Source organism: Perognathus longimembris, chromosome 26, assembly GCF_023159225.1.
Source record: "Perognathus longimembris pacificus isolate PPM17 chromosome 26, ASM2315922v1, whole genome shotgun sequence".
Lineage (NCBI taxonomy): Eukaryota > Metazoa > Chordata > Mammalia > Rodentia > Heteromyidae > Perognathus > Perognathus longimembris.
The window spans coordinates 9,494,830-9,507,217 of record NC_063186.1 but is presented as its reverse complement, the minus strand read 5'-3'; the positions used below and the strand labels follow the sequence as shown (position 1 = coordinate 9,507,217).

Here is a 12,388-nt window from a genome sequence, read left to right as displayed (position 1 = left end):
CCGGGGGGTCAATGGCATGGGTAGGAGTCAAAAGGCCAGAGCAATCAATCGGTAGGTGACCCAATGGGGGTCACTAGGGCTCTGAATCACATGGAGATCCTAAGACCAAATGGGGGGGGGGGAAGGTCATGCTGTCACCTTCACAGATGTTCCAGGAAGCCCGAGGGGACCCCGAGGTCCTGGGTCTCCTGAAGGGCCACGAAGTCCAGGGGGGCCCTGATGGAGGAGACAAAGCACAAAGGTACAGCCCCCGCACCTGACTCTCACCACCCCATCACACATCACTCCTCGGGCCCTGGAACGTACCGGAGGTCCTGGGTCCCCTCTTCTGCCAGGAATCCCTGTCCCTTCCCCTCCAGTGATCTGCCCAGGCTCTCCCTGAAGCAGCAGAGAGTGGTGGGCAGAATTCAAGGAAGGTTAAAGTCCCTGTGGCAGTGCCTCCCAGCTCTCCCTTGCCATGTCACAGACCCTATACAGGTCTGGGGGTGGGGGGTGGGGCAACCTTGTACCTCCCTAGGACATCCTGGTACACCCCTTTCCCTTTTCCCCTTCACTTACCGGCTCCCCCTTTGGGCCTCGAGGCCCTCTTTCTCCCTGAGATCAAAACAGAATAGAGGCTAGCGCTTAGGCTCAAGGGAGCCCCAGGGTGCTCCCCATGAGCTTCCACCTACTTTGGCTCCCTGGGGAAGGAACTGGCAGAAGAGGGAAGGCGCTTACCGGTTCCCCACGAGGACCAGGCCATCCTGGGGAGCCCTGAAAATGGAAACCATAGTCCAACCAAGTCAGACTCACCCCCACCATCTCAAGCAATGTCCCCCTCAGTAAGGACAAGGCTGGTATACCTTTATGCCAGGAGTCCCAGGGAGACCAGGACTTCCCGGGGGTCCATCCGCTCCAGGGAAACCCTAAGGAGACAAAGAGCCCAGAGACCAGCTGGAGAAGCTCTATCCCATGAACTGGGGTTCTCACCCTAGAGGCCCCAAGTGCTGTTAGGGATGGAGAAGTAGGGTACGGAAGTGGTCTCTCTGACTTGGATGGAACCCAATCCCAGGTACAAGGCAGTAATAAGCAGAGGCTAAAGCTCCTTAGGGGATCTTGAAGTTCCCCCTACAACCCTTCTACTTGACAGCGTAACCCCCACAAGTCTCCACTCAGATTTCTAAGATAACCCTGTGGTTCTGGGTTTTTCTTTGTTTGTTTGTTTTTTGTTTTGTCAGTCCTGGGGCTTGAACTCAGGGCCTGGGCACTGTCCCTGAGCTCTTTTTGCTCAAGGCCAGTGCTCTACCATTTAGAGCCACAGCACCACTTCCGGTTTTCTGGTGCTTCATCAGAGAGAAGAGTCTCACAGACTTTCCTGCCCAGGCTGGCTTTGAACTGTGATCCTCAGATCTCAGCCTCCTGAATAGCTAGGATGACAGGCGTCAGTCACCAATGCCTGGATCCTAACTGTTTTTGGTGGTGTTTTTTTTCCCCTAGAAGGTGTACCCTAGATAAAGCCCCCAAACCCTCCTTACTCACCCTCTCGCCTTTTGTAATGGCACTTCCGGGGGGCCCAGGGGGGCCAGGAGAACCAGTTCTTCCCTGAAAAGAGGAGAGTCGGTTACGGAGGCAGTAAGCCAGTCAGGGCCAGGACAGGGGTGAGGAGGCACTTACTGGGAGCCCAGGGGGTCCGGGAGGCCCAGCTTGTCCATTCAGGCCCTAAGAAAGATCATCAGTGAGTCTTGCGCTACCAGCCACCCCTCTGTCCCACTGACACCCAACCTATATCAATGCCCACAGGGCCACTCACCGTTGCTCCAGGTTCCCCCTTTTGACCCTGGGTGTGGGGGGAGGGGAAACAGGTCAGATGAGGAGCTGAGGGTCCAAGTGGTTAGCCCCAAGTGTGCCATTCCTCTTCCTACTCAACCCTAGACTCTCACCTTTGGGCAGTGCACGGTGCAAGGCTCTGGATGTGGCTGTGGACACAGTTGCATTTTTGAAGCCAGGTCGTTCTCCTAACATGCCCTCGGTCTCCTCCCCGCCACGCCCAAAGGCCTCATCCCAACCTGAGTCGTCATGGCTGCCTGACACAGCGCTCCTGCCAAATCACCGGCTGCCTGGTCCAGGCTTGGCCCATCATCCACCGCCAAGAAGTTCTGGATGGGATCCACGCCTGGCACCAAGCGACGCAGCTGCTCCGGATCCGCTCCCGCCAAACCCAACGTCATCACCTTGAGCCCTAAGGAGGGAGTCCAACCATCTTGTAACAACAAATCTCACCGAGGCTATTCCTATCCCTGTAGGTTCCATCCCCATCTTCCTCGATCCCTTACCAGCAGCCTGGGCCTCACGGATTGGGCTGAAGATGTCACTTCTCAATGGCTCATCCACCAACAGAACCATCACCCCGGGCGCTTGTGGACGGCGCCCAGGAGCATCGGGTGCCAAGAGGTATCGGTGAGCTGTGATCACCGCTGAGCCTGCGAGGAAAGTCATATCAGACCCCCCCCCCAGGGACATCAAGCTTTTTTCTCTGACAGGGGAGCCCCCTCCCTACCTCCCCCCCCCTCCGCAGGAGTCCGGGCCAACGACAGGCCTCACCCAAGTTGTTTCCACTTGGGTCCGTGTAGGGAATGTCCCGGATCTTCTGCAAGATGAGGCCAAGATCATGGGAACTATTCAATGGGAACAGGGAGGAGGGCCGATGGCTGTAGGGCAGTAGGCCAACCTGGCGTAGGGAGAGAGAGAAAGAGAGAGAGAGAGAGAGAGAGCTTGGAGTGGATGACAGCGCAGAGGGAGGGTCTATTCGGGGGTCAGGAACAGTAGCAGGATGGGAATCCACTAGCAATGGGGCGATCTGCAGCTTGGGAAGGGAGCTAGGGCAGAGCGAGAGAAGGTGGCTGGTACAGAGCCTGGACTGCAGAGAGGCAGGGAAACGCCTCGAAGCCCAACCTGGACAGCCCGTGGCCCAAGAGGCCCAAGTGCAGACACCAGCCGCTCCAGAATCCGCTTCACAGCCTCGGCGCGATGAGCGTTGTCTCGAGTGGTGTGCAGTAGAAACACCACGTCCATCAGACCCCGGGGACACGCTGTGGGAGGGAGACGAGTCACGGATGTGGTGGACTGATCCAAATGGCCCCCCTCTGGCTTCCCCCACTGTGTCCTCTGTACCTGGATTCTGTGTGACAGAGGCCTCGGGACCCCGTGCACCCCTCTGGATGGGTGTGAGAGAGAAGGTATAGGAGACACCGGGCTCCAAGCCTGTCACCCGCTGGGAGCTGGAACTCCCTGGAAGTGTTTGTGAAGCCCCAGGCACTTCTGAAGGGGAGAACTTAGTTACGATCTTGTATGATCTTGAAGGAGGTCCTCCATGGAACCCCTTCCAACCATGACCTCTCCCTCACCGTGGCCAGTGCCTCGGAGTGGCCGCCAGGATAGGATATAGCTGGATGTTCCAGGCACTGGGTCCCAAGCTAGGGTCACTGAATTGATGGAGGTATCGACCACACGGAGTTCAGGGCTTGGGACACGGGGAGACTCTGAAAGAAAAAAAAAATCAGAGATGAACCAGGTGCTGGGGGCTCACACCTCAAATCCTAGCTACTCAGGAGGCTGAGATCTGAGGATCATAGTTCGAAGCCAGACTGGTGAGAAAAGTCCGTGAGACTCCTATCTCCAATAAACTACCCAGACAAGCTGGAAGTGGCACCGGGGCTCAAGTGGTAGAGTGCTCGCCTTGAGCAAAAGAAGCTCAGGGACAGCATCGATGCCCTGAGTTCAAGCCCCGGGACTAGCGCGTGCGCGCGCACACACACACATGCACACACACAGCCAGTTTGATCTGAGATGCAAGAAATCAGGGTGGGTGGGCAGTGGGGGTGAAAGCTCACCAGTGTATGCCGTCACTTCCCTGGGGGGCCCTTCTCCCGTGGGTCCCAAGACACTCAGCTGCACACGGTACAGTGTCGCCGGCTCCAGCCCATCCAGGTCATAGCTGCTGAGCTCAGCTCCTAGGACCCTGGACTGTTCCTGGCCACCTTAGGGGGTTGTGGGGGGGTGAGGAGTGAGGGTAAGAGCCCCGAGTACGCCAGGGTGGATGGGGAGGAAATGCTACCTCCCAGTACTAATGGATTCACCCACCTCCTCCACCCCTTCCAACCTGAGTGATGACCCCACTTACCTTACTGACTGACAGCTGATAGATCCATTTGACCCTTAATGACCTCATGGATCCCATCCACCTCGTTGATGCGTTCTACCTACTCTCTGGGATCCCACAGACTCTTGTCCCTCACCCACTACGCTGACGGGGTCCACAGTACCCCCATATAACCCTCCTCTTCTCCTTGGGGCATCTCTCACCCTCAGCTCTCCAGCGCAGGTGGTAGCCATGCGCTCCAGGAACCCGCTCCCAGTGCAGCCTCAGCGAGTGTTCCCCGCGCCCCACAACTTGAAGGGTCTCCAGGGGTGTGGGAACCTGGGGTGCTAAGAGACAGCCAGCGTGGGAATCAATGAAACTCCTCCCACCAGTCCCACGTGCACCTCCTCAGACACCCCCCCCTCCAATCTCCATTGGTTCCCTCTTCCACGAGCCCCACCCCCTCCCAGCCCATCCCAAGCTCCAATCCTCAGCCCGGCTGCAGCCCAGGCCCCGCCTACGTGTGGTGACGACAATGGAGACAGGTGCACCCTCTCGGTCTCCCACCAGCGCGGTCACTCGCACGGAATAGCTGACTCCACCTTCCAGCCCTCGGATCTCAGCGGACTCCGTGTTTCCTGGGAGTACCTGCTGTCTCGTGGGGCCACCTGGCCGTGCCAGCAAAGAGGAACAACCATCAGAGGTGGGGTGGCCAATCCCAGACAGGCAGGACAAGGGTAGCTGGGGTCCATGGGGGTGGGGGGGTCATACCTTCACTCCGGCCCCAAGCCAGTCTGTAAGCCGTGGCACCAGTGACCCCTACCCAGGTGACTCTCAGAACGTCACTGGAAGCATTGAGTATCTGTAGCTTTGACACACTGCCCACAGGCTCAGGGGCTAGGGACAAAGGCACAGTAAGGGATTGGGGACCCACTGGGCGTGCGACAGTGCCAGGCCTAGCTCCTGCAGGGTCAATCTGAGGGTGAGGGAAGGTTAAGCATGGGAGGATTGGTATAGGAAGCCCCAAAAGGGAAGAGGTCAATCAAGAACTCAGCATAGGTGGACACTGACTACAAGGGAGTAGCTGGACCAGTTGGGAATAGATAGCAGGGGGGAGTTAGCCTGTCAGGTGTGGCTAGTATTAGTGGGGTCTACTCACTGGTTCTCACAACCACAGAGGCAGGGGCTCCATCTACACCAGCCACGTGGGCCCTCACGTGGACTGTGTACTCGGTATCTGGTTCTAGCCCATCCAGCTGAGCCACTGTGGCCTCCCCAGAAATCAACTGAGAGTCCTCTGGACCTGGGAATGAGGATGGAAGGAGTTCCAGGGTTAGCCAAACCCTAAAACCCCTCCAGAAACTCTAGCCGGAGCCGGGTGCCGGTAAGTAATCCTAGCCACTCCAGAGGCTGAGATCTGGGGATCGTGGTTCAAAGTCAGCCCAGGCAGAAAAGTCCTCATGAGACTCTAATTAACCACTCAAAATCTGGAAGTGGCTCTGTGGCTCAAGTGGTAGAATGCTAGCCTCGAGCAAAAGAAGGTCTAGGCCCTGAGTTCAAACCCCAGGACTGGACAAACCAAAAAAAAAAAGAAAAGAAACTCTAGGCTCATAGACCTGCTACCCATCATCCTCCCAAATTCCAGTCTCCTACCTTGGCCTGAGCGCCAGGAAACTCTGTATCCAGTGACACCCGGAACCCTGGTCCATGCGATAGCAACCGACGAGCTGCTAGTCTGCGTCACGTGGACCGTCCTGACTGGGCCCACCGCGTCTACACAGAGAGGCCGTGGGAAATAGGATGGAGGTGGCTGGTGGGGGAGGGGCAAGGAGGGCTATGGAATCTAACAAGAGGTAGGGATCTGATGGAGGGAATTGAAGAAGAGGGAGTGAATGACTCGGATGGGGAATGAGCGGGGCTCTAACAGAAGGGATTTCGGGAGCAATCCGAGCTTGCAGATGGGTAAGGTGTGTCAAAGGAGAGGAGGATCTGATGAAAACCTCAGGAGGAGACTGTATAAGTCAAAGAAGAGCTAGTTTTCCCCACCTCACTCTCCCCAAAAATAATTTAAGTGAGCCAAATGCCAGTGGCTCATGCTTATAATTCTAGTTACTCAGGAGACAGATCTTGAGGACCACAGATCAGAGCCAGTGCAAGGGGAAAACTCAGCAAGACTCTTTTTTTTTTTTTTTTTGGCCAGTCCTGGGCCTTGAACTCAGGGCCTGAGCACTGTCCCTGGCTTCTTTTTGCTCAAGGCTAGCACTCTACCACTTGAGCCACAGCGCCTCTTCTGGCCTTTTCTATATATGTGGTGCTGAAGAATCGAACCCAGGGCTTCATGTATACAAGACAAGCACTCTTGCCACTAGGCCATATTCCCAGCCCTCAATGACACTCTTATCTCCAATTAACCACTAAAGTGCAGGAAGTAGAGCTGTAGCTCAAGTGGTAGAGCACCAACCTTGAATGAGAACAAAAACGAAAGGACAACACCCAGCCCTGAGTTCAAGCCCCAGTACCAACACACACACACACACACACACACACACACACACACACACACACACACACAAAGGTGGTAGCCATATGTGCACTGCAAATTCAAGGGCAGAGATGCTAGAGAACTTAGGGAGAGAGAGGTAAGCATCTGAAGAAGGGGAAGTTTAAGAGGAGGCAATGGATGTGGAGGAAGGAAGCCGTGGCTCTCGGGGAAGAGGCGATGGTGATGTCTAGGGGGAGAATTCTGGGGAGAATCAGGAGTCTGCGAGGGAAGAGATGGGAATCTGAAGGGCAATCAGAGGCAAAGAACCAAGGGCCTGGGTGAGGCTCTGACCAGTTTGAGCCACAATAACCGCAGGAGGACTCTCTTCTCTTCCTCGAAGTGCGGACACAGACACCTGGTAGGAGGCTCCGGGCTGTAGATTCAGGAGGTCAGTAGTAGTAGAATCTGGAGGCAATGTCTGGCTGGACTCTGGACCTGTGATCAGAAAGAAATATTCACTTGATTCGACCTTTCTCCTCAGTCCACACACACACACACACACACACACACACACACACACAAACACACACCCGACACCCATACTCCAATCATTTCCCCTTTAGCGATTCCCCAGCACACCCCACACTAACCACTGCCTGTCCTCCAGCGAATCCGAAATCCACTGGCTCCAGGAACAGGCCCCCACGCGACTCTTATTCTCGTAGCATCTGAGGCCACAACCCGTAGTCCTGGGACAGCAAGTGGGGTTTCTGGATCTAGGAGTTAAAGATGGGATTCAGAGATCAAGAGCAGGATAGGGGTGAGTCAGACAGTTGGCCAACTCCTCCTTCAATACAGAACTCACCTCGGCGAATAGTGAGGATACCGGCACCTCCCTCCCTGGCACCCACTCGAGCAGATACACGCACAGTGTAGGTAAGGCCAGGTCGAACTTCATCTAAATTGAAGGCTGTCTGACCCCCAGGAAGCACCAGGGTCCGCTCAACTCCTAAGAGAGAAGGCAGGGATGTAGGATAAGAAGGATCATGGCAGGGGCTGGGGATGTGGCTTAGTGGTAGAGTGCTTGCCTAGCATGCACGAAGCCCTGGGTTCGATTCCTCAGCACCCCATCCACAGAAAAAAAGACATGAGAGGAGAAGTTAGTGGAAACAGGAGTTGAGACTAGTGTTGTAGAAAGGCTGGTTGTGAAAAAGGGAAGGTAAAAACTATGGACAAGGGGCTGGGAATATGGCCTAGTGGCAAGAGCGCTTGTATCATGTACATGAAGCCTTGAGTTCAATTCCCCAGCACCACATATACAGAAAACAGCCAGAAGTGGCGCTGTGGCTCAAGTGGCAGAGTGCTAGCCTTGAGCAAAAGGAGGCTAGAACTTGAGTGGATTTCCCGAGTAGGCTCCATCTCACCCTGAGTGCCTCGCACGGTGATGCGGTATTCAGAGGCCCCAGGGACCGGGTTCCAGGTCACTCGTACCCGTCGTCCAGGTAGATCAATGGCTTGTAAATCCATCACAGAACTCCCAGGTTGCTCTGGCCCTGGTTTGAGAGCATGGCACACACACAGCATGAGAGACAGCCTGGAGCCTCCATCTTTCCCTCAATCCCTTCGCCAGCCCCACAGAACTCTCACCAGTGGGAACCACGGCTGCAGGCGTGGCCACTTCACGACCCTCTAACAGGGTGTAGAGCGTGAGGCGGTACTCAGTGCCCGGCTGGAGTCCATCCAGCTGGTAGCGGGTCACATCAGGTGGTAGCATCACCTGCTGGGCTGGCTCTAGGCCTACCAGATGGTGGAGTCACTCAGGGCTGAGCCAAAGCCACCAAATCTTGATTCGTGCCCACCCCATCCCTTTACTCGACACTGACCGCTCTCACGACGCCATTCCAGCCGGTAGCCACGGGCCTCGGGCACCAAGTTCCAGGTTAGGAGAATGGATGTGGGACCCAAAATGGTGGGACGTAGAGTCTGCTCAACGGAAAAGTCTGCCCCGGGGTACATGGGACGTCAGTGGCCTGGGAACCCCCCTGTTCTGCCCATCCACCCCAGCCTGAAGAATAAAACACCCAGTTTCTCTCACCCGTGCGAGCAGTCACGGAAGTGGCAGGTCCCATTCTTTGGCCAAAGAGGGGCCTCACAGTCACCTCATAATCTGTCCCAGGCCTCAGATCACGCAGCAACGTTGACCCATGCCCAGGGCTCAGTTCCTGCTGTTGTGTGGGCCCACCTACATCCGGGGTTTTCCAAGAGTGCTCAGGGAACTCTCCCCATCTTGTCTGAATGGTAGGGGCTCCTCCGTTCAGCCCATCCTTCTCACTCACCTCCAAGGACCCTCCATGTCACCCGGTAGCCGGTAGCACCTGGCACCCTCCGCCAAGCTACCAGGAGGCTGTGGGCTGTGGTATTCTGGACGGTCAGCTCTAGCCCTTCTTCCGCAGCTAGAGGAGAGTGGAGGTTAGGAGTGGGTAGGGGTCACAGGGCTGGATGGTGAGGGACACGAGGTTCAGAGGATGGCAGAATGGCTTACTGGTGCGAGCTGTCCCTCGCACGGCCTCCCCGAGGCTGTTGGCATAGAGAGCAAACACAGTCACCTGGTATTCAGTCAGTGGCCGGAGACCTTGTAGTAGTATGCTGGTGTCACCAGCAGGGACATTCACCTGTGCAGGGAGGGTCAGAGGTCACCTTCTCTTGTTCCTTCCAAGTGCCCAGCCACCCACCCATCGGCCTGGCCCTTTACCTCCCGCCGCTCGCTGGGTAGTGGCTGTCCCAACCCGGTCAGAGGGGTATACTCGATTTTATAGCCTGTCACTGGACCGCTAGCCGCCGTCCACTGTACTCTCAAGGATTGACTGGTTGGCTCGGACAATACTAGATCCCGAGGACCAGAGGTAGAGTCATCCGCTGTCAAGGGCGGGGCAAGAAAGGTCAAGGGTCAGGAGCACTGTGGGATGGGTTCGGCAATCCCACCACACTGGGATTCCAAGAAGGAAAAGCCAGATCAGGACCTACACACGCAGCAGTAGTTGGGTGGGGAAGGACTCACGAGGTAGAGTGACAGGCACACCACCAGCCGTTGTACACACTCTCCGGGAAATGAGTGGTAAGAGTGTTCTCAAAATGCTGAAGTCATTGACGAAGAAGAAGAAGTCGTTGGTCGGCTGTGAAGCCACTTGCTTGAGTTCCTCTTGGTCCGCGTTCTTGATTCCTGTTTTGGGGATCCAAAACAGGATCTGGTTGGTCCCATGCCCACTGAATGGATTCCACCTACCCTGGCTGACCTTTCACCCCAGCTCAGTACTTACCTACAGCAAATAGCTTGACCCCCTGCCCCTTGAGTTTCTGAGCAGCCGGCCCCACCAAGTCCTGAGACTTCCCATCTGTGATGAGGATGCAGACCTAGGGAAATAGAGGGGAATCACGTGAGGGCTACTTTGAATCCTTACTTGGGGGGGGGGGTCACCGTGGGGGAGGTAGGATAGTTTCAGCATCACCTTGGGAACACCAGGTCGGGCCAGATGGGGCAGGAAGATATGGTCGGCTACATGGAGAAGTGCAGCCCCTGTGCGGGTGTTACCCCCCTTGTAGCTGAGCTCCCGGATGGCACGAATTGCATCAGCCCCCGAGCTTATGGCATCCAGGCCAAATTCTGTCCTGATGAAGAGCAAGGGGAAAGGAGGAGAAACAGGCAAAGGGTTATGACCTCAGGAGGCTGAGATGGGAGGATCATGGTTCAAAGCCAGCCTAGGCAGGAAAGGCTGTGAGACTCTCATCTCCAGTGAACCACCAGAAAATCAGAAGTGGAACTGTGGCTTGAAATGGTATAGAGTGTTAGCCTTGAGCAAAAGAACTCAGGGACAGCACCCAGGCCTTGAGTTCAAGCCCTACGATGACCACCACCATCAAGAACAACGCACAAATAAAGGTCTCTAGGGCTGAGGACCCTTGAGAATACCCTTGGTTTTGTATTCCTGTCCCTTAAAAAAGACAGCCTAGAAAGACAGGGTGGCTAGTTGAATAATGACAAGAGGAAGGGCCCAGATGCAGGAAGGGAAGATATCGGCCAGACTGGAATCCCCCACTCCTGTTGAACAGAAGGGAAGGTTGAGGGGCCAGGGTGCTAGACTATGCAGAGCCCGACAGATACGAGGCATCTAGGCATTCTGGGGCATCTGGGGGGCATCTCCTGGGCTCCCCATCTACATCCAGATTAGAAAACACAGCCTCTTTGTGTTGAGGGTATTTCACGCATAGCATAAGCATTCTTCCAAGTGAAATCTCCCGTCGCCAGAAAAGGACCTGGCTTAGAGGAAGCTCCTGGGCTTTCTGAAGTCTGATTTGGGAAAGATCCTGAGGATTTCTGGGCTCTCTGCTCTGTCTAGAGAAGGGGGTGTTGACGGGGCTGTGTGTGTGTGGCTATGATCCAGCCCCCCCACCCCCACCCCAGGGCCTGTTACTCACTGTGGATCATCGCTGTATTGCACCGTAGCAAAGCGGACCCCCTGGGCACTGGCTACCCCAGAGAAAGGCAGCATGAGCCCCTCTAGAAAGCCCCGGACTTCACGGAAGTTACTGCGGCCAATGGATGAGGAGCCGTCCAATAAGAACACGATGTCGGCAGCATAAAGGCGTGTGCAGGTCACTGGAGCCGGGAGGAGAGATCAGGATCGTTTCTAAGAGAGCACTGCCCCCCACACACCCCACATCCCCGGTACTGGGGGTCCCCTAGAACGAGGGGGAGTGTGGGGAGTAGGTCACCTGCATGGATGTGGGGCAACCCAGTGCAGGCTAGGAGAATCTGGGGCAGAGTTAGAAATCAGTGAAGAGCTGAGAAAGCGTATGCAGGTGGGGTGGTAAGGAGGGTGTCGAGGGTGAAAGTTGAGTGGGTGACAGGGTGACAGAGTGCAATACCCCCAGATCGGTTCTTTCCTAGCCACGCGTACCTCTCTCCCTGTGCTGGGCCCAAACTCCGGGCACCCCTGTTAGGATCCAGGTGCAGAGCACAACCATCAGAAGCCACAGCCTCATCCTGGATGATAGAAAGGATCAGCCCCCGTCCCTGTGACTTGGCTGGTCTGAGCCAAGCCTCGTGCACCCCGCCCCCCGCACCCCGAATTCCAGTCTTGCCTGCGCCCCGCTGTCCTCCTGCTCCCGCCGCCAGCCGGCCCTGCTTGCAGGCTGCAGTCCGGGCCGGCACAGAAAAGTCCCTGATCCCAGGAGGCGGAGCGGCAGGCGGGGACCCACGCAGCCCGCCCTCACCCACCCCCTAGAGAGAGGTCGCCGCCCCCCAACCCCTCCTCAACACACGCTGTGATGCATTGAAGGGCCAAGGGTCCCCTTCTTGTGACTTCTGGGAATCCCCTACCCCTTCAGCTCCTCCTGCCACAGCCCCCCCCACTTCCCCCTGGATCCCCAAGCTCTTGACAGATGTTGGGGGTCACAGGACTTTGGCTGCTTTAAGTCAATCAGTGATTGGTGAGTGCCAGAGACTGAAACGGGGACCAAAGAGGTGGCAAGGCCGTAAGGGGAGGCCACAGCTGGAAATGACTCAGCCCCAACCCTGGGGGGGGGGGGGGTGTGTGTGCCCAGACAAGCCCGCAGGCCATGGGTCCCGACTTAAGGTCACTCCTGTGAATCAGACATCCTTCTGTCTAGTGGGCCTCCTGTACCCCACCCCAATGCCCTTGACAGGAAAGAGTAGCTCCCAACCAATGAGGAGGACCCCCTAGGCTGTCTTTGAAAGATCAAGGGCCCCATGGGACTGAATCTAAGTCATA

At 56.3% G+C, this 12,388-nt stretch overlaps 1 protein-coding gene across 1 annotated transcript in view; it reads right to left on the bottom strand.

The window, feature by feature from the left end:
- The window catches only part of Col7a1 (collagen type VII alpha 1 chain), a 36,086-nt gene extending 24,447 nt beyond the window's left edge, over window positions 1–11,639 (bottom strand). The window contains 36 exon segments of the mRNA XM_048334880.1: window positions 139–216; window positions 307–378; window positions 559–594; window positions 718–753; window positions 843–905; window positions 1,519–1,581; window positions 1,654–1,698; window positions 1,790–1,816; window positions 1,920–1,955; window positions 2,046–2,218; window positions 2,313–2,459; window positions 2,581–2,707; window positions 2,932–3,068; window positions 3,151–3,297; window positions 3,384–3,518; window positions 3,870–4,016; window positions 4,342–4,464; window positions 4,639–4,785; window positions 4,889–5,014; window positions 5,277–5,420; window positions 5,771–5,890; window positions 6,951–7,094; window positions 7,250–7,375; window positions 7,465–7,608; window positions 8,024–8,152; window positions 8,247–8,396; window positions 8,483–8,599; window positions 8,695–8,841; window positions 8,936–9,052; window positions 9,142–9,271; window positions 9,352–9,515; window positions 9,658–9,819; window positions 9,917–10,010; window positions 10,106–10,265; window positions 11,073–11,253; window positions 11,555–11,639. Of these exon segments, the coding sequence (XP_048190837.1) occupies window positions 139–216; window positions 307–378; window positions 559–594; window positions 718–753; window positions 843–905; window positions 1,519–1,581; window positions 1,654–1,698; window positions 1,790–1,816; window positions 1,920–1,955; window positions 2,046–2,218; window positions 2,313–2,459; window positions 2,581–2,707; window positions 2,932–3,068; window positions 3,151–3,297; window positions 3,384–3,518; window positions 3,870–4,016; window positions 4,342–4,464; window positions 4,639–4,785; window positions 4,889–5,014; window positions 5,277–5,420; window positions 5,771–5,890; window positions 6,951–7,094; window positions 7,250–7,375; window positions 7,465–7,608; window positions 8,024–8,152; window positions 8,247–8,396; window positions 8,483–8,599; window positions 8,695–8,841; window positions 8,936–9,052; window positions 9,142–9,271; window positions 9,352–9,515; window positions 9,658–9,819; window positions 9,917–10,010; window positions 10,106–10,265; window positions 11,073–11,253; window positions 11,555–11,639 (4,179 nt within the window).
- Window positions 11,640–12,388: the final 749 nt, after the last annotated feature.